Source organism: Marmota flaviventris, chromosome 2 (assembly GCF_047511675.1).
Source record: "Marmota flaviventris isolate mMarFla1 chromosome 2, mMarFla1.hap1, whole genome shotgun sequence".
NCBI classification, from domain to species: domain Eukaryota; kingdom Metazoa; phylum Chordata; class Mammalia; order Rodentia; family Sciuridae; genus Marmota; species Marmota flaviventris.
This window is the reverse complement of record NC_092499.1, coordinates 137495115-137514848: the sequence shown is the minus strand read 5'-3', so window position 1 is coordinate 137514848 and position 19734 is coordinate 137495115. Positions and strand designations below refer to the sequence as shown.

At 34.7% G+C, this 19734-nt stretch overlaps 1 protein-coding gene across 1 annotated transcript in view; it reads left to right on the top strand.

The window, feature by feature from the left end:
- Window positions 1-19734, top strand: part of Ticrr (TOPBP1 interacting checkpoint and replication regulator) — a 41264-nt gene that overhangs the window by 8702 nt on the left and 12828 nt on the right. The window contains exons 5-15 of the mRNA XM_071607418.1: window positions 2734-2863; window positions 4906-5045; window positions 5859-6077; window positions 9541-9692; window positions 10924-11024; window positions 11564-11657; window positions 11735-11814; window positions 11980-12219; window positions 12725-12821; window positions 16093-16150; window positions 18303-18467. Coding sequence (XP_071463519.1) covers window positions 2734-2863; window positions 4906-5045; window positions 5859-6077; window positions 9541-9692; window positions 10924-11024; window positions 11564-11657; window positions 11735-11814; window positions 11980-12219; window positions 12725-12821; window positions 16093-16150; window positions 18303-18467 — 1476 coding nt within the window. The remainder of the gene's footprint in view (window positions 1-2733; window positions 2864-4905; window positions 5046-5858; window positions 6078-9540; window positions 9693-10923; window positions 11025-11563; window positions 11658-11734; window positions 11815-11979; window positions 12220-12724; window positions 12822-16092; window positions 16151-18302; window positions 18468-19734) is intronic.

The following is a 19734-nucleotide window of genomic DNA, read 5'->3' as shown; positions in this document are numbered from 1 at the left end:
AGGAGACTATAACAGAGGCACAGAGAAAAGGCTAAAGGATCCACGGTCTGTAGAAATCTAAGGATTTTTCGAGCAAATGTACTGATTGGAGATATTTGTGTCTTTTCATTTTCATAGACCTTAACACCTTTTTTTGTTTGTTTTTTGCAAGGGAAAACTGAGATTGGAATCTAGGGTCTCATGTTAGACAAGCACTATATTCCTGGGCTACAGCCTCAGTCATTTCCTTTCTTTCTTTTTTGGTACTGAGGATTGAACCCAAAGGTTCCCCAAGCCCTTTTTATTTTTTAATTTTGAGAGATGATCTCGCTTAGTTGCTTAAGGCCTTGCTAAATTGCTTAGGCTAGCTTTGAACTTGTGATTCTCTTGCCTCAGCCTCCCCAGTCACTGGGATTACAGACTTGCACCACCACTCCCAGCTCTCAATCCTTTTCTCATAGACCTTTACTGTCCTTGTCTGAATATGTGACACAGCAAATGCAATTCAGGCATCAATTGCCATGATGTGGTGTGAGGTTTATTGTTTAAAATTTTTTTTACAAATCGTATTCTAAAACTAATAGTTTTAGGAAAGCTACGATTAGGACAGGCTTCTCAAAATCTTTGGTAGTAATGAAAAGTAATAGCAATCCTAATAAAAATTTTAGTTTAAATAAAAAGAGACATTAAATTTTTGTAAGTAAACTCCATAGTATATGTACTTTATCCTTTTAAAAGAAAGATGAAGATGATGTGATGGAAGAGAGGGAAGGCCAGTGGAGTCTGTGGAACTGTGGAGATGAGGGTGAATGATAAAAACAGAGAACTGCTGAGTGAGCAGTTTAAGAAAGAGCTGGTGGCCAGCCAGACAGGCAAGGAAAAGGGTATAGGTTCAAAGAACTTGGTGTGTGGTGCTGTGTTCCCCTGGCTGGTTGTATTTAGTTATGTTGGGCCACTTCAAATTCAGCTGCTGCACCTTGTATCAGCATATCAAATATCAACCAAAATTATGTAATATTTTCTACTGATGTCATTACCTTATTTGCTGATCATGTGTAGGCTATTTTATTTTAGAAAATTTGTATTGTTATAGAACAGACTGCACTTTAATTATTTATAAAGTCTTAGAAGCAGGTCATAAAACTCTCTTTTGGAATGCAGTAAAAAGAATTGGATTATTTACCGGTACTCCATGCTCTAGCCTGACCCAGTTTCTTTGAGGGTGTAAATCAGCATGCTGACTTAGTGTGTAGTCTCCCCACCACACTCAGTCCCAGAGAGGTCCTCCTCATGCCTCAGGATCTAGTCCAAGCATCATATTCTCCTGAAGACCTTCCTTTTCTCACCCATCTTTATGACATGACTCAAGGGTAAATCTACCCTTTTGACACTGGGAACTCCTTTCAGAGTTAGCATTGTGTTTTATTTATCTCTTCATACTCTCACTGAAGCAGTCTCAGTATGAGTCTAAATACTTTTTAAATATTTTGATTTTATTTTTTCCTGAGACTTCATCAATGTAAACAGGACCTGGTGATGCATCCCTGTAATCCCAGTGACTCAGGCGGCTATGGCAGGAGGATCATAAGTTTAAGGCCAGCCTGGGCAACTTAACAAGTTGCCCTGACTCAAACAAAAACTTAAAAGGGCTGAGGATATAATTCATTGAGTGCCCCTGGGTTCAATCCCTAGTATACACACACACACCAAAAGAAACACAATAGACTTCCTGAACATACAGCATTTCTTTTGGGGTCTTAGAAAGGCCTCTCAGAATTACTGAGTTTACTGAAGTTTCTGTTAGTTTCACCCAATCACCACTTGCCCATCAGGCTTACCCTAAGAGACCCATTTCTTACATACCCACAAGGCAGTGCCACAACTCACAGCTTACTATTTTAAACTTACCTACTAGATGCAACATATTTGTTACATTCTGCAGTTTTATTCTGCTTTTATGTTACTGTTATTTATTTTTTACTAAAGCCACTTTTAAAAAAAAAAAAATATTTTTTAAAAGTAAATTGTACTTTACAGGAAAAATAAAAACACAAGCAAAGAACAAAATCATCCAGTCACAAGAAGCTTAGTTGGACGTGTCCCTCTAGGTTGTGTGCATATATACACAATATCCCATTTTGAGTGATTGAGATTGTGGTGTGTAGCATGCTTTTCCATACATCATGAATATTCACCATTTCAAAATCCCAAAGCTACATGAGTATTTTTTGATAACCAAGAATACACTACACCAACTCAATCTGTTATCCTTTCTTGGGGACTAAAGCCACTTTTAAGGTGTACATTTAAAAAAATTTTTTTTTAGTTGTAGTTGGACACAGTATCTTTATTTTATTTAATTATGTTTATGTTGTGCTAAGGATTGAACCCAGCACCTTGCCCGTGCAAGATGAGCACTCTATCGCTGAGCCACAACCCCAGCCCCCAAGATGTACATTTTTAAGAATAAAAAAAAAAAAACCCAGCATATTTTCCTATTTAGAGGAACAGTTTAGAAATAAGATGGAGGGATTTGGTGCCCGTGATAAGAACAAAAAATTTAATTGTGTTTGTGTATTGTTCATAGACAACGTAGGACTGTAGGAGTTAGTGGTGCAGATGAAGAATGTTAATGATTCTGCTTTTTGTCTTTTGGAGGGAGACAGTCATTCCAGGGGAAGATCAAATGATTGGCTTCTCTGCTTTGGTTCTAACTCCTGCGTTCCTCTCTCACTTGTGCCTTTGTTCCTACAGCTCCCCCTGTTCCTGAGTGGGCCCAGCAGGAGCTTGGCCGCACCATTCCCTGGAGTCCAGCTGTTGTAGAAAAGTGGTTTCCTTTCTCTAACATCAGTGGTGCCAGTTCAAACTTGATGGAGTCATTTTGGTAAAACTTTCTTATTTTCTGGGCATTGATTAATAAAATTAACTCTTAGTTATCTGCATACCGGCTTTAAAAATTTCCAATTACAGAAATTTGTCAGTGGGCATGGTGGCACATACCTGTAATTCCATCTGCTCAAGTCTCTGGGGCAGAAGGATTGCAAGTTTAAGGTCAGCCTGGGCAACTTAGCAAGATCCTGTCCCCAAAATGTAAAAATTTGGGCTAGGGTTATGGCTCAGTGGCACACTGTTTGCCTAGCATGTGTGAGGCACTGGGTTCAATCCTTAACACCGCATTAAAAAAAATAATAATAATAATAAAGGCATACTGTCCATCTACAACAACAAAACATTTTTTTTAAAGTATAAACTTTTAAAGGGGTCTGGGGATGTAGCTCAGTGGTAGAGCATTTGCCTACATATAAGGCCTTAGGATTGACCCCAATTCCATAAAAAGAAAAAAAATAAATTGTCAAATTAAATATTAAAAAATGCCCCCATATATTATGGATGCAGAAAAAAAACAAAAATGATTCTATTTTGTATTCATTAGATTGTTAGAAATTAATAAATCTGAAAATAGCAAGGAAAATGTAAACTGTAGGTGATGGAAATATAAATGGTTAGAGCCATTTTAAAAGAATAATTTGGAAATTCTTTGTAAGCCACAGTTTACATGCTCTTGCTATACAGAAATTCCACTTAAAGCCATCTAATAAATTCTTATACAGACACAAGGACTATGCTTAAATATTCATTGTTAATCAGAAATAGTGAAAAAGTGGAAAGAACAAGTTGACCCTCAGAAGGAAAATGATTAAGTAAAACACAATATAGTCATATGGTAGAATATTAGAGATTAGTAAAAATAAACTGGAGCTATTTATATGTACACAGAAAACTGAAAACAATTACAAGAGGGTGATATTATGTGATAGTGCAAAATTGATAACGTATTAACTACCAATTTGTGTTAGTTTTGTTATATATGTGTATTTCTAAATAAGATACACGTAGGCTAGGAGTGTGGCTCAGTGATAGAGCACTTGCTTAGCATACAAAAGGTGCTGGGTTCAATCCCCAGTACCACAATAAATAAATAAACTATGAACAAGTATTTAATTTTAGTGGGAGGTACATATTCTGTTTATATTGCATGCTAAACTTTTCTGATTGAAAGGTTTGTATGTTTTTAAAAATTAACAACAAAAAGAAAGACAAACCTTCCCCAGTGAGAGGACACACCAGCACAGAAAATAAGAATTCATCTGCTTGTAGATCAGTTTCATGTGTGAAGCTGGTAGCCTTGCACATATCTAATCTGCAACATCTGTTCAACAAATGTTACCATAACTTTCTTCCACTCTTTAATCACATGATATCAAATAATGGATGATGATAAAATTCAAATAATATGTACTTAAATGTTGTACTGTTTTCATAATTTCATTAGTGATTGATCTTTAGATAGAAACGCACTTAGTAACTAACCATCCAGCTCCACTATCTCCCCTTCTCATCATCTCCATATTGGTTGTTTTTTTGTGGTTTGGTTGGGGTTTTTTTGCTGTACTAGGGAACAAACTCAGGGCTTCTTGCATGCCAAACAAGTGCCCTACTACTGATCCATAGTCCCCCACCTCACATTATTTTTTCACAATATGAAAGAATTATTCAGAAGTGGTTGCAGTACTAATTATTCTGTCTTAACATCATCTTGTACTTTATTAATGTATGGAAACTGAGTAAAAAGTAACTATGGAAGCCCAAAGGGAAATAGTTATAATTAGACATGTATCCTAATTCATCAAGAATCCTACTAGACATTGACATATGTCTCTAATCCCTGCTGCTCAGGAGGCTGAGGCAGGAAGATCTCAAGTTCAAGGCCAGCCTGGGCAACGTATTGACGCCCTAAGAGAGCTGGGTTGATGTAGCTCAGTGTTAGAGTGTTTGTCTACTGTATGTAAAGCCCTGGGTTCAATCTGCAGTTCAATCTGAATAAATTGGAACTTTGGTTTTATACTAGACATCTTGACTTTGCAGGTTACTACAAGCTACCTCAGCTAATAAGGAAGAGTTTTCTAAAACTGAGAGTGAATTAACACGTTGCCTCTCCGAGCACTACCAGAGAAAATCTCGTGAAGAGTCTACTGTAGCTAATCAAGAAGACAGCAAAAAGAAACGTAAGCCCATAGAAAGGCTATTTCTTAAGGAAGTCTCTTTTCTCTTTAAAGGCCAATCTTTTCTTAAGATGTACATTTAAAAGATTAACATTCCTTGAATTGAGGTTCAAATGGTAACTAAATAAATGACAAATTCATATATTTCAAATTTGCAAATATTAATATTAGTCCAATAGTGATAAAAATTACAATCCTAGCTTCCTAATGAATAATAAACTATCTTCATCTTTAGTTATAACAGATTTAAATATAATTTTTTATTCTGCTTGTACAGCCTACTTTGCCTTTTTATTTATTATTCTACCTCATTGCTTAATAAAATTCACAAAATTAATGCTTAGATTGTTGCTTTTATTATTATAAATAATACTACAGTATACATCATGTGGGTAATTTTTGAGTAATTACCTTTGTAGTAATTACTATGTTTTGAGTGATTACCTTTGCAGAAGTTTGCAAAAAAGAGTTACTGTGTTAAAGAGCAAGAAAACTGCCTCTCCGTGTGCATTCTAAATTGCCTTTTAGATGAGTTTGGTAGAAAAAAGAAGTTTCATCACCACCCTATGGCCGTTGAGTAACACCAAAATGAATGTGTTTGTTTTATGTCAAAATCATCAAAATGTTTAGCTCCTGAATTTGAACTAAAAAAGGATTCTCTTTCTGCCTTTTGTTATGGGTAGAAAGACATACAGGAACTAACAAATTTAGATCATTCTGAAGGGAGATGCTGCACTTCAGTGTTCTTTCACAGCAGTCTGACTGCACAGAAGTGAAAGTGAGCTGACTTTTCCTGCTGTGCTGCCCTTGTGGTAGGTGGTGTTCCCCGCACTCCAGTGAGACAGAAGATGAATACCATGTGCCGTTCCCTGAAGATGTTGAACGTTGCAAGGCTGAATGTAAAGGCTCAGAAGTTACATCCAGATGGCAGTCCAGATGTGGCTGGAGAGAAGGGGGTCCAAAAGATAGCCAGTGGAAGAACAACAGATAAACTGGAAGACAAAGGAAGAACATTAAGAAGTTCTAAACCTAAAGGTATTCCTCCGTTCTACAGCATTTTTGTATCTATGTTTGCTCTATTACACCCCTCATATTTTTCAAATATGCTTTAAATCCTATCTCTTCATTTTTATTGTTGTTTGTTGTTGTTGTTGTTTAGTTGTAGAAGGACACACAATATCTTTATTAGTTTATTTTTATGTGGTGCATAGGATCAAACCAGTGCCTCCACACATTGTAGGCAAGTGCTCTGCCACTAAGCTACAGCTCCAGCCCTTTATTTCTTGAATATGTGCTGCATACAAAAATTATATTTTGGTGAATATATAATTAATAAGATCATGTCATATTCTTAGATTTATGGTTTAACTATAGAGATAAAATTAATACATTAATAAGCTAATATATATTAACATGTATAATATATATGAATGAACTAATGAAGTTAATATATAAGAGCAAAGCATCTAAAACAGAAAACACTTGCCCATTTGAAAAGTAAAGACTACGCTAGTAGTTGAGAAAGGGAGGTCAGGGCTGGAACAGGATAAAGAGGCTTCTAAGGCACCCCTGGAACCAGGCTAGACTTCAAGAGTGAGCAGAGATTAGAAAGCAGAAAGTAAAAGAAGAACATTCTGGGATGGGGTATTAGCACCAGCAAAGTCTCAAAGAAGGTATATGTCTTGGCTATATGACACGTAGTTAAAGAAGTTTTACATTTGTGGATAAAGGAAAATGGAAGGGGTCCATGAGTAACCCAAGCCTAGGTATTGCAGTCTTTGAAAGTGAGCAAAAGAATTTAATCCAGTAGCTTTTATTTTTCTATTTTTTCCTTCTTTTTTATTAAATAGATGAAATTATTTGTTTCCTATTCCCAGGGTACATTCTTAACTCACAGCAATGATGCCAGTCCTAGAGGTGTTGATTATGACTATAGCTTATAAACTTTGAGCAATGATTATTGCATGACATCACCTTTGAGTTACTAATCCCTTATTCTTTCTCTCTCTTTAAATTTAAATCACTTTTGTTTTTGGTCCTGGGGATTGAACTCAGGGATACTTTATCACTAAGCTATACTCCCTCCCATCCCTTTTGATTTTTTGAGACAGGGTCTCATTAAGTTGTTAAGATAGGCTTGTAACTTTCAGATCCTCCTATCTTAGTTTTCCAAGTCACTGGGATTATAGCCTTGGACCCTTGGACCCAGCTAAATTATTCTTATCTTGGTATTGATTTCTCTAGAATTTTATTTGGCTTTTCTTTCTTTTTATATATAAAATATATCTTTTGTCTCTGTTGGATGCTATTGTTTCCTTGTGTTTTATTGTTGTGGGTATTTTTTTTAAGATTTTTTTAAAAATATGGACACAATACCTTTATTTATGTTTATGTGGTGTTGAGGATTGAATCCAGTGCCTCACGTGTGCGAGGCAAATTCTCTGCCACTGAGCTATAACCCCAGCACCTGTTGTAGGGGTATCTTTGTTTGTTGGTTTTGAGCCAGTGTCTTACTGTGTTGCTCAGGTTGTCCGCAAACTCCTTGGTTTAAAAGATCCTTCTGTCTCAGCCTCCCTGAGTAACTGGAACTACAGGCACCCACCACCACCTGGCTTGTTTTCTATTTAATTCGTTTCTATTCTTATGTTTATTATTATCTGCTCTCTTATTTTGGGGGCTTATTGTCTTGTATTACTTCTTGTGTTGAATACTTAGCTAATTAATGGTTTTTGAACTTTTTTTAATAAATTTATAAGCTTATATCATTTTTTTCTAAAAGTATAAATTTAGCTGCATTATACATGAGAATGCTGTTTTTGACTTTTACTGATTCTTCTAACACTCCTAAAGTAAGGGAATATCTTATTTTATTCTTAATATTTTTAGATTGTGCTTATACAGTGTTACAATGTTGTCTGTAAGTTATTGATTAATATTTGCTAAAACTCTGGTCTAATATGTGGTCAGGTTTTGTTAATATTCCATGTGTACTTGTTAATATTCCATGTGTACTTGAAAATAATGTGTATTATCTAATTGTTAAGTACCTGGTTTTACACATATCCATTATAATCAAGTTTACCAATGTTTGACTATTTGCCATTCTTTGGTAATTTTGTTTCTGCTTCTCTGTATAAGTTTTAAAATCAGTTTGTCAATATTCACAGAACAACTTACTGGGATCTTGATTGAGTTTGCATTAAATATATAGGTCAGGTTGGGACAAATTGATTTTTTTTTTTTTTTTTTTTAATACTAGGGATTGAACCCAGGTATATTTTGTCATGAGCTACATCCCCAGCCAGTTTTAATTTTTATTTTGAGACAGGATCTCACTAAGTTACTGGGGCTGGTCTCGATTTTTGTGATTCTCCTGCCTCAATGTCCCAAGATGCTAGGATTATAGGTGTATTCCATAATGCCCAGCAAGAGTTTACATCTTGACAATATGGAGTCTTTCTATATTAATGAACATGGAATACTACTCCATTTATTTAGTTCTTCGATTTTTTTCAGAGAGCTTTGTAGCTTTCCTCAAATAGATCTTATCTGTATTTTGTTCAGCTTACTTCCTGAGTACTTCATTTTTTGAGGGTGCTAATATAAATGTGATTGTTAATTAAACATGCATTTTTAATTGTATGTCTTATACATCATTGATATACAGGAAAGTGATGAACTTTTACATATTATCCTTACATTGTGCAGCTTTGTTGTAATCCCTTGTTAATTCAAGGAATTTTCTTGATTGTTTCAGATTTCCTACATAGATAATCATGTCATTTATGAACAAAGAGTTTTGGTTTTTTCCTAGCCTTACATTTTTTAATATGTGTGTTTGATTTGAGAAGATTAATTACTTTCTGTATGTATATATAAAAAGAAAGAAAAGTCAAATAAAATTCTAGACAATACCAAGATAAGAATGATTTAGTTGGGTCCAAGGGTCCAAGGCTGTAATCCTAGCGACTTGGGAAGCTAAGACAGGAGGATCTGAAAGTTAGAAGCCCATCTTAACTTAATGAGACCCTGTCTCAAAATAAAAAATAAAAAGGAATGGAAGTATAGCTCAGTGGTAAAGTATCCCTGAGTTAAATCCCCAGGACCCTCCCCCCCGAAAAAAAGGGGATTTAAATTTAAAGAGAAAGAATAAGGCATTAGTAACTCAAAGGTGATATCATGCAATAATTATTGCTCAAAGTTTATTTATTTATTTTTATTTTTTAATCTCTATTTTCTCAATCTTAATACTATTGATACTTTGAGCTGGATAGTCCTTTGTTGTGAGGCCTGTCCTGTGCACAGTAGGAGACTCAATAACATCTCTGGCCTCTATATACCAGACACTAGTAACCCACTACCTCCCCCAGTGGAGACAATCCAGACATAGTCTGAAGTCCTGTGGGAAGACAAAAATCCCTCTGAGTTGACAACCACTAGCTTAAATTATACAATGACATGAGCCAAATGTGATGGTCAATTTTACTTTTTTTCACAGATTTTAAAACCGAGGAAGAGCTGCTATCTTACATACGTGAGAATTACCAAAAGACTGTGGCCACAGAAGAAAGCATGTTATATTCATGTGCTCGGAACATGATCTCAACCATTAAAATGTTTCTAAAATCCAAAGGAACTAAGGAATTAGAAGTAAGAAATTTTCGATAATGCCTTTGGTTAATTGTTGATGGGTTTGATTCACGTATCTTTGGAGATTTCCATTTTACTGTACATGATTCAAAAAAGAGAAGTGAGTACAGTTCTAGAGTTTGGAAGATGGACATGAAGAACTGATAAGGTGGAAATTAAAGAAATGGGTCATGTCCATTTCCTCCTAATGAAAAAGCTCTTTACTCATTTGAGCTGCATCTTGACTATATGAATTAAGTCAGTGGTTTTAACCTCTGCTGCACCAAGAACATTTTGGGTTTGGGGTTTTTTTATTTGTTTGGGTTTTGTGTGTGTGCGTGTGTGTGTGTGTGCGTGTGCGTGTGTGCGTGCGTGCGTGCGTACGCTAATGCCTGGCTCCCTCCAGACTAATATATTAACTCCAGATCTCTAGAATTGGGACTTGGCCATCTATAGTTTAAAAAGCTTCCTTAATGCTTATGACTAGAAGTATTAAAAATCACCATTTTAGGGCATATTATTATTTTTATTTGTGCTTTGTGGCAAAAGCAGGACTCCTTCTCTAAAGTGAACAGGAGTTATTTATGACACTTAGGCTTCTCCATCACTACTTTCAAGTCTGTGGGCTTGATGTATCCATGCTCAATTGCTTGCAAATACTTTTTGACCAAGTAAAAGAAGATGTTCATTCACTACTTTTCATGCAAATGAAAGGAAGAAAATTTGTAATGGGAATATATTTCCCTCATTTGGGCATTTTATAAGAAATTATAAATAATGATAAGAAGCTTAGTATTCTTTTTTAAAATATATTTTTATTTGTTCTAATTAGTTGCACATGACAACAGAATGCATTTTGATACATCATACATAAATGGAGTATAACTTCTCATTCATCTGGTTGTATATGATATAGAGTTACACAGGTTATGTAATCAAATAAGCACGTAGGGTAATAATGTCTGATTAATTCTACTATCATTCCTACCCCCAACCCAAGCACCCTCCCCTCCCTGGACTCCCCTCTGTCTAGTCCAAAATAACTCTATTTTCCCTTTCCCCAATTGTGAATTAGTGTCCGCATGTAAGAGAAAACATTCAGCCTTCGGTTCTTTGGGATTGGCTTATTTTGCTTAGCACAATATTCTCCGGTTGCCATATTTCATTCTTCTTTAAAGCTAAGTAATATTCCATTATGTATATATACCACAGAAACTTAGTATTCTTCTATATAATGATTTTGTATTTTTAGGTGAACTGTCTGAATCATGTAAAAAGTAACCTCTTAAAAACAAGTAAAAGTCTCCGACAAAATGCAGGGAAAAAACTGGATAAAGAGAACAAAGTCAGAGAGTAAGTAACTATCTTATCTATCTATCTATTTATTTATTTATTTATTTTGCCATTGCTCCAAAACAGAATTCTCAAGATTTGCTTCAATCACTTTAAAACTGCCAGTTGCTTGAAAGTGCTATTTTTGTGTGTATATGTGGTGCTGGAATTGAAGGTACTTTTGTAGCTGATTCTTTGTGATATTTTTATGTGTAGTATGAATCACCTATTTACCTAATTAGCAAATCAGTATTTGCAGAAAGCAGAGGCTATTTATTTATTTATTGGTACTAGGTATTGAACCCAGGGGTGCTCTACCACTGAGTAACATCCCCAGCCCTTTTTATTTTCTAGACAGGCTCTCACTAAGTTGCTGAGGCTGGCCTTGAACTAGCAATCCTCCTGCCTCAGCCTCTGAAGTTGCTGGGATTACAGGCGTATGCTCCATACCCAGCTTCTTACTAGTCATTTCTTACATAAATAGATCTGTACTTAAAGAAGGGAGTTTTTCAGTTAAGTGGCATGAAAAGTAGATATGACTGAGTGTTTTTTCTCCCAAGGTGTCAGCTTCAGGTATTTCTTCATCTGGAAATGTGTCTGCAGTGCCCTTTGATACTGGAAAGTGCAGATGAAATGGACCAAGTAGTGGAGGAGGCAAGTGTATAGTTATGTCCTAGTATTTTCAGCTGCCCCACAGAGGGCATATGGTCATTTTCTAAATTCTTCATCAGGTGACAAATTTGCTGCGCATGGTGTGTGTGACTGAAGATCCAGCTTACCTAGCCAAGTTTCTGGAGGAGATTTTGAGATTGTAAGTTTGATGGCTACCAACTTAACTTAAATTGTTTTACCAAGAACTACACAGAGTATTATCTGTTATGCAACTATAAGTACTATTTCTCATGTCGGATAAAGGAGTGAATAGAGGGAATGAGATGGTAGTTTCTGTTCTGTATTTAACCAGTCTCCTCCACAGGTATGTCGACTCCATCCCAAAGATACTTGGAAATCTTTACAACAGCCTCGGGTTTCTGATTCCTCAGAAGTTGGCTAGTGTCCTTCCTACAGATTTTTTCAGTGATGACTCCATGACACAAGAGAGCAAATCACCACTTCTTTCCATGCCTCTCTCATCCAGTACTCACCAATCGGTGTCTGGTGGCACTGAATCTGACCAACTGGAGGAGCTCCGTACCAGATCAGCCAAGAAGAGAAGGTAGGAACTCCAAAGAAACTACTTACACTGTTACAGTTCAAAGGGTATATTTAAACCATAGTCTAGTTTTTGTCCCTATGATATATTGAATTATAGTCACTCTTATATCTGAATCACAAAAGCCAACTATCTGAGCTCCTACCAGTCAACTGAGCCTATTTTTATCCCCTAGGGGAATAAATAGTGTTTATTTTGTAGTTCCTAAAGGCCTTTTTTTTACTGTTCACATCAGGTCTCCATGAACTAGGAACGTTTTATGAAATAAGCTTAGAGTTTCACTTTTTAAGTTTCCTTGGATGCTTTTTATTATTATTAACTAGTTGAACATATAGTGGTTATTTTTGGAAATTCTAGGTTTGACTTTTTTTTTTAATAAACTCTAGTCCAACCCCAAGATATCTGGCTTGTATTCATGTAAAGTTTTATTTTAGACTCTGATTCCATTCCAATTTAACCATATGTACTTTTATCTACTGTATCTTGACTTTCTTTCTATTTTTAAAAGGAAAAATGCACTAATAAGACATAAAAGTATTGCAGAGGTTTCACAGAATCTTCGACAAATTGAAGTTCCCAGAGTGTCCAAGAGAACTACAAAAAAAGTAAGTAATCTCCAATAAATATGAAACGGCATTAATTGAGTTGTTCCTGCCGTCTTGAGTTTACGCAATAAATAAAGATGAAAGACAGTGTCTCTGCTTTTAGGAAATTGACTGTGGGGGATACAAAAATAGTATCTCTTATCCAAAATGCTTGAAACCAGAAGTATTTCAGGTTTTAGAGTTTTTAGATTTTAAAGTATTTGCACAGAACATATTGATGCTCAAACAATTTTGGATTTTAGAGCTCTTCAGATTTCTGTGGAATTACAGATGCTCAACTGATGTTAAATATTCTTATGAATGTACATGAGACTATAATCCAAGGGGAAAAGAAATAAAAATTCATTATGATATTAACCATTTTACCCAAGAGTATGATAGAGGTAATTTGGAGAAAAATAGCAAGTAAAAGTTAAGAATTAATTAATCCAGGTGTGGTGGCACACGCCTATAATCCCAGCTTCTCTGGAGACTGAGGTAGGAGGATCACAAGTTCAAAGCCAGCCTCAGCAAATTAGTGAGGACCTAAGCAATTTTGTGAGACCCTGTCTCACAAAAAGGGCTGGGGATACAGCTCAGTGGTTTAAGTGCCCCTTGGTTCAATCCCTGGCACCATTAAAAAAAAAAAAAAAAAGGATAAATTAATTCAAAGTCTTTAATATAGATAACAAAACTCAAATAATATAAAAATAAGTGAAAAGTTTATATAAAATAATATATAATAATAATAGGACTTTGTCTCCCAGAAAAGTACTTTATTTATATATATATATATATATATATATATATATATATATATATATATATATATATATATATATACATACACATATACATACATACACACACACACACACACATATATATATATATACACTTTTTCAGGATATATATTTTAATTCAATAACAAATTGACTTCACTAACAAGTTTATTTTACTTTAGTGACAAGTTTGAAAGTAAAAATAAAAAGATAATGACTGACATGAAGTCAGAATGCAATTGGTTTTTCTGTGGCAGTAGGCATAAGTACTTGAAGTTTCTATTGTTTGCAATAAAAAGAAACCTAGCTGGAATCTGCTTACTAAGGAAGAAAGGAGACTAAAAGTACAGTGAAACTTTTGAACTGCACAAACTGAGAAGAGTTAAAATTCTATGAGCAATAGCTTCAGAAACCTTAATCATTAAGACAGTGGTTTATTCTGTATCTAGATAGGTGGCATTGGAAGCAGGAGTTCCTCTTCTTTTTTTTAATATTTATTTTTCAGTTGTACACAATACCTTTATTTTTGTTTGTTTATTTTTTATGTGGTGCTGAGGATTGAATTCAGGGCCTTGCACGAGCTAGGCGAGAGCTCTACCGCTGAGCCACAATCCCAGCCCGAGCAGGAGTTCTTTTAAGGAGTTGGTAGTGTCCACTTTCCTACCATACCTCTCCTGAGAATAAGATGTGAATCTTACATATCTTGCAATCCTGATTGATGAGTGTGAAATCCAAAACTGGATAGCTAAAGATTGTTAGACCTTCTTTCTCACTAGAATTTACAATGATGTTTGCACTTCCTAACATTTTTTGAACTTTATTTTTATAGTGGCCAAGAGTGTTTATTTCTTTAAGACCAGATTTACTGAGATCAGGATTTGATTTTGGTTAATAAATTTTTTCATGTCAAAGTTAGTGCTGTAGTTAATCACAGCACTTCAACTGAAAGGACCAGATGTTTAATTTTTATATAGTAAATCTGAATTTTCTGAAGTAGCAATGTAGTGAACTTAGAAGCAGTGAACTTATATATTAATTAATATGTATTAATTAATGTATAATTAATGTATAAGTATATATATTAATTAATATATGTTCCAGAAGAGCACAATGATTTTTTAAAAAGCTTGATTCTACCCAGTGCCTCATGGACATAACTGTCAGTTTTCCTTTCAGTTATATCAAATATATAGATTAACAAGGGTTGACAAACTTTTTCTATAAAGATGGTAGATATTTAAAACTTTGCAGCTCATGCAGTCTCTGGCACATTGCCTCAGTTCTATTGTTGTAGGAAAGTGGCCACAGACAGTATGTAAACAAACAGGTTCAGCCATGTTTCAATAAGCTTTATTTTCGAAATAAGAGATGGCCCAGATTTGGTCTGTATACAGTAGTTTGCTGGTCCCTGGATTAGGAAACTGAACGTTGAACATATTTTTACAATTATAATTTAACTCTTTAAATGTAATGTAATGTAAATGACTGAGAATTACCACTTTTCATGTCTTTTGCAACAAAACCTTCATTGTATCACTGACATCATTTGTTAAGTTTCTGCTCAATCTTCAACGATTATAATAGCATAACTGACAAAACAAATCATGAGAAACCATTCCCTTGTTTAGATACATCTGAGGCTTAGACTCCTAAATCCTTTACTAGAATAGTAAGTAAATAAAAGTTTGATACAGAGACATTCCTAAGCACATAGCTATGCTTTAATTTGTGTGGTTTTTCCGTGGGTGTTTGATGTTTGTTTGCTACCAGGGATTGAACCCAGGGGCACTTAACCACTGAGCCACATCCCTGGCCCTTTTTATTTTTTATTTTGAGATAAGGTCTCGCTAAGTTGCTGAGGCTAGCTTTGAACTTGCAATCCTCTTATGTCAGCCTCCTGAGCCTCTGGGATTACAGGATCCCTGGTTTTTTTTTAATTTGTTTTTTTTTTTTTTTTAGATATAAAATGTATACATGATCATTGGTTAAAAAAAAAAACTTGAAATCATATAAAGTTAATAATGTATTCCTTCACCATCAGTTGTTCAGATACAATCACCAATTGTTTGTTATATATAGTCCCAACCCTTTTCTGTATATACCACAAACAATCATCAAAGGCTGTACTTATCTGTAATATTCCCATATACACATAAATATTAAATATGGTTTCATCTACTATACTTATTATTCTGCTTTTAAAAAAATCTTCCCCCATCACAGTTCACTTTCTGCATTATAAGTCTTCCTTTCTTATTCTCTTAATATCTGCATTGGATGGGTATATAAGTCATTTAGGGGTTCATTCTTTATGAGCGTATACAGTTTCTTACTGTTATTATCACAATGTGGTAGAGAACATCTTTGGAACATCCACCTTAGTGTGTTTTACTGTTTCTCCTATGAGTTCCTATACTGCAAGGATTGAAGGGCTTTATGTGGAACTTTTATTCTTTCAGTTTAAATGAATACTTATGTAAATTTCCTTATAGGATTTTCTCATTTTCCAGGAGAACTTTCACCCTGCCCCCCAGCAACCTGGACTCCCAGGGAAGGACACAGTACAAGGTATGCTTTGTTCTTCCAGGGTATGCATCTATTCACTGGAATGACAATTTTATTTTGATTGCAGGTATTTAAACAGTTGCATTCAGCTGTAAATTATGGCTTTAAATCCTTGGTTAACAAAATACATCCCTATATCTTATTCAGGCAAATAAGATATTCACATGATCCCATAATACTGGATTCTATAAAATAACTGTCCTGAAATCTTTTAAAATGTTCTTATCATGAAGGCCTAAAAAACCATACCAAAACAACAACAAAAGAGCAAAGAGAAGAAGTGTTTTAGATGAAAAGAGTTTAAGCATGAAAGCTAAATGCACTCCATGATCTCTGCTTGATCTTAAATTTAGAAAGGAAAAAATAACTATAAAGTATATTATTGAGACAACTATAAAAATTTGAAGAAAGGTAGTATGCTAGATAATACTGATGAATGTAATAATGGCATCATGGTTATGTAGGAGAATGTCCTTGTTAAGAGACATATGCCGACATAGGGAAGGGAAGAGTTGTGAAATCCACAACTTATTCTCCTGGGTTTGGGTAGAAAAATTATATACATTAGAGAAAGAGAGATGAAGGGAAAAAGCAAAAGTTGACAGTTGGCAAATTTATGTTTATTGTGCTATTTTTTGAAAAATTCTCTAGATAGTAAATATTTTAAAACACAGGAGAAAGTAGAAAATAACAAATCCAATTTGGCTTTCAGGTCACAAATCAGTTTCATAGACAGCCTAATAGAGAAAAATTTTGAAACATGAAATGTGTTGTTGGTGTCATTAACATTAATGTTTTTGTCATTTATGGATTAACATAGACTGCTCCCAGTTGGTGGATCCTGGATTATTTGGTTTTATTTCAGTGAGCTGTTCTTTGAATTCACCCTTAGTGAATTTTAGATTTACCTCTACCAGGTTATTTTGCTTAAGATTAGGTGCCATCTTGCTAGTTTTGTCAAGTGTTTATCAACTTGTTAGCTGTTTTCTTAACTTTAACTCTTCTAGACTCAGACTCACCCATGCTCTGAAATCAAGAACTGAATTTAAAATAACCCAGCAAGCTGGGCACAGTGACATACACTGATAGTCCTAGCTACTTGGAAGGCTGAAGCAGGACGAGCACTTGAACCCACAAGTTAAAAACTAGCCCATGCAAAATAGTGAGACCCTATCTCCCCCTCACCCCACCCACTCCCCCCCAAAATGAACTAAAAATAAAAATAACCCAGCAGACTAGTAAAGTCATCAGAAGAAGAAATCTATGGAATAAAAAGAGTTTCTGTACAAGACAACAAAAAGGTCCAAAGTGAGAAATAACACAAGACCATATTAACCATAACCTAAATTAACCATCCTTTTCTATAAGGATTATTTCTGTTTTATAATGTGTAAAGCTTCTAATTTAATAAATGATGTGGGCCTTCTTTGTATTCCTGAGAAGTTAATTTAAACCAAAGTTGTGGTAGGAAATTATGAACAACTGTATTCCAAAAAATTAGGTAAGCTAAATTAAATGGACAGATTCCTGGAAGGACACAAACTACTGAAAAAGAGATTTGGGAGAAAAAGAAAATCTAAATAGATCTACAAGTTAAAAAAGATTGAATTAGTTATGAAAACACTTCCCACAAAGAAATGCTCAGGACTAGATGTTTTTACTGCTGAAATCTGTTTAACATTTTAAAAAGAATTAAAACATCACTGGGAATGTTGGTACATGCCTATAATCTCAGCTGTTCAGGAAGCTGAAGCAGGAGGATCACAAGTTCACTGCCAGCCTAGCAAGACCCTTTCTCTAAAAAACACCTTAGCAATTATTATGATCAGTTGATTATTTGTCCAGGATGCCAAGACGATTCATTAGGGAATGAATAATCTTGGATCCAAATGATGCTGAAACACCTAGTTATCCCCCTGCAAAAAAAAAATGATATTATCCCTACCTCATGCAAAATCATACATAAAAATTTTTGAATCTGTAAGAGTAAATGTTTTAAATCACACTTGGATTTTCTAAAGAAATCTTTTTAGTAAATGTGAAAATAGCAATCAGTACAGTGGTTTCCTTAAACAGTTTCTCTGGATAAAAGCTCTTCTGTCTTATTGATGAGAATATTTGACTTTCTTTCTTCCCACCCGCACCACGCTTTCAGAAGTGACCAAAGTTCGAAGAAATCTCTTCAACGAGGCAATGTTTTCTCCTTCAAAGAGATCACTAAAACGGGGATTGCCTAGAAGCCATTCTGTGTCAATTGTGGAAGGTCTGGACCGTAAACTCGACAACTTCAAAAAGACCAACAAAAGTACCACATTTCAGGGTAAGCAAGTAAAGAGGAATTTTGTTTGTCAATTTTGTTGGTCTCTTTAAGGAAGTTCAATTTTTCTCTTTTTCTAATCTTAATTTTACTTATTTCCTTCTCTCTACTTGGTTTGATTTTAGTGCTTTCTTTTTTAAGTACACACATTTATAGCTACAGTTTCCTGTCTAAATATTGCTTTAGCTTTATCCTGTAAGTTTTGGTGTGATGTTTTTTCACTGTCATCTCAAAACACTTTCTAATCCCTTGTGATTTCTTTGACTCACTGGTTATTTTGAAAAGTTAATTCCCATGTATTAGGGAGTCACCCACATTCCCTTCTATCGATTTCTAGTTTCATTCCATTTGTGTTGGAGAACATGCTTTGTATGATTTCAGTCTTTATAAATTTATTGACACTTAGACTGGGAATAGGACTCAGTGGTAGAGCTACTTGCCTAGCATATGCAAGGCCTGGGGTCCGGTCCCCAGCACTGCAGGGGGGCAGTGTATTGATACTTATTTCATGGCCTAATATTTGATCTGTCCTGGAGAGTGTTCCATGTGTTCTTGAGAAGAATGTATGTTCTGCTCTGGATGAGTAAAGTGTTCTATAGATTTATGTCAGGTCTAATTGGTTTATGGTGTTATTCAAGTTTCCTTTTTCCTTGTTGAGCTTCTCTTTGAAGAGAATTGTTCAAACCATTATTTGAAAGTATAATGTAATAATTATTGTTGAATTATCTCTCCCTTCAATTCTGTCAGTTTTTGCTTCATATGTTTTGGGATTCTGTTGTTAGATGTATCTGTTTATAATTGTTGTATCTTCTTGATGAATTGATCATCTTATTAATATGTAAAATCTTTGTCTTTTGCAACATTTTTGGCCTAAATTCTATTTTGTCTGACAATAATATAACCAAGCAGCTCCTTTGAGTGTGGTATCTTTTGCTATCCTTTAATGTTCAACCTTTGTATCTTTATTGGGTCTCCAGTAGGTAGCATAGAGTTGGTTTTTTTAATCTCTTCTGCCAATTTCTGCTTTCTAATCATGGTGTTTAATCCATTTACATGTAAAGTAATTACTGATAAGGAACAACTGCTGCCATTTTTTCATTTTCTGTATTCTTTATTCCTTTTTCTTCCCCAATTCCTCCATTTTTTTGTTTGTTTTTGTATAACCTGACTTTTTTATAGTTTTGTTTCCTCCATTATTTTTCTATATTTCTATAGTTATTTCCTTAGTGGTTATCTTGGCAATCATAATTAACACCTTTAACTTAAGACA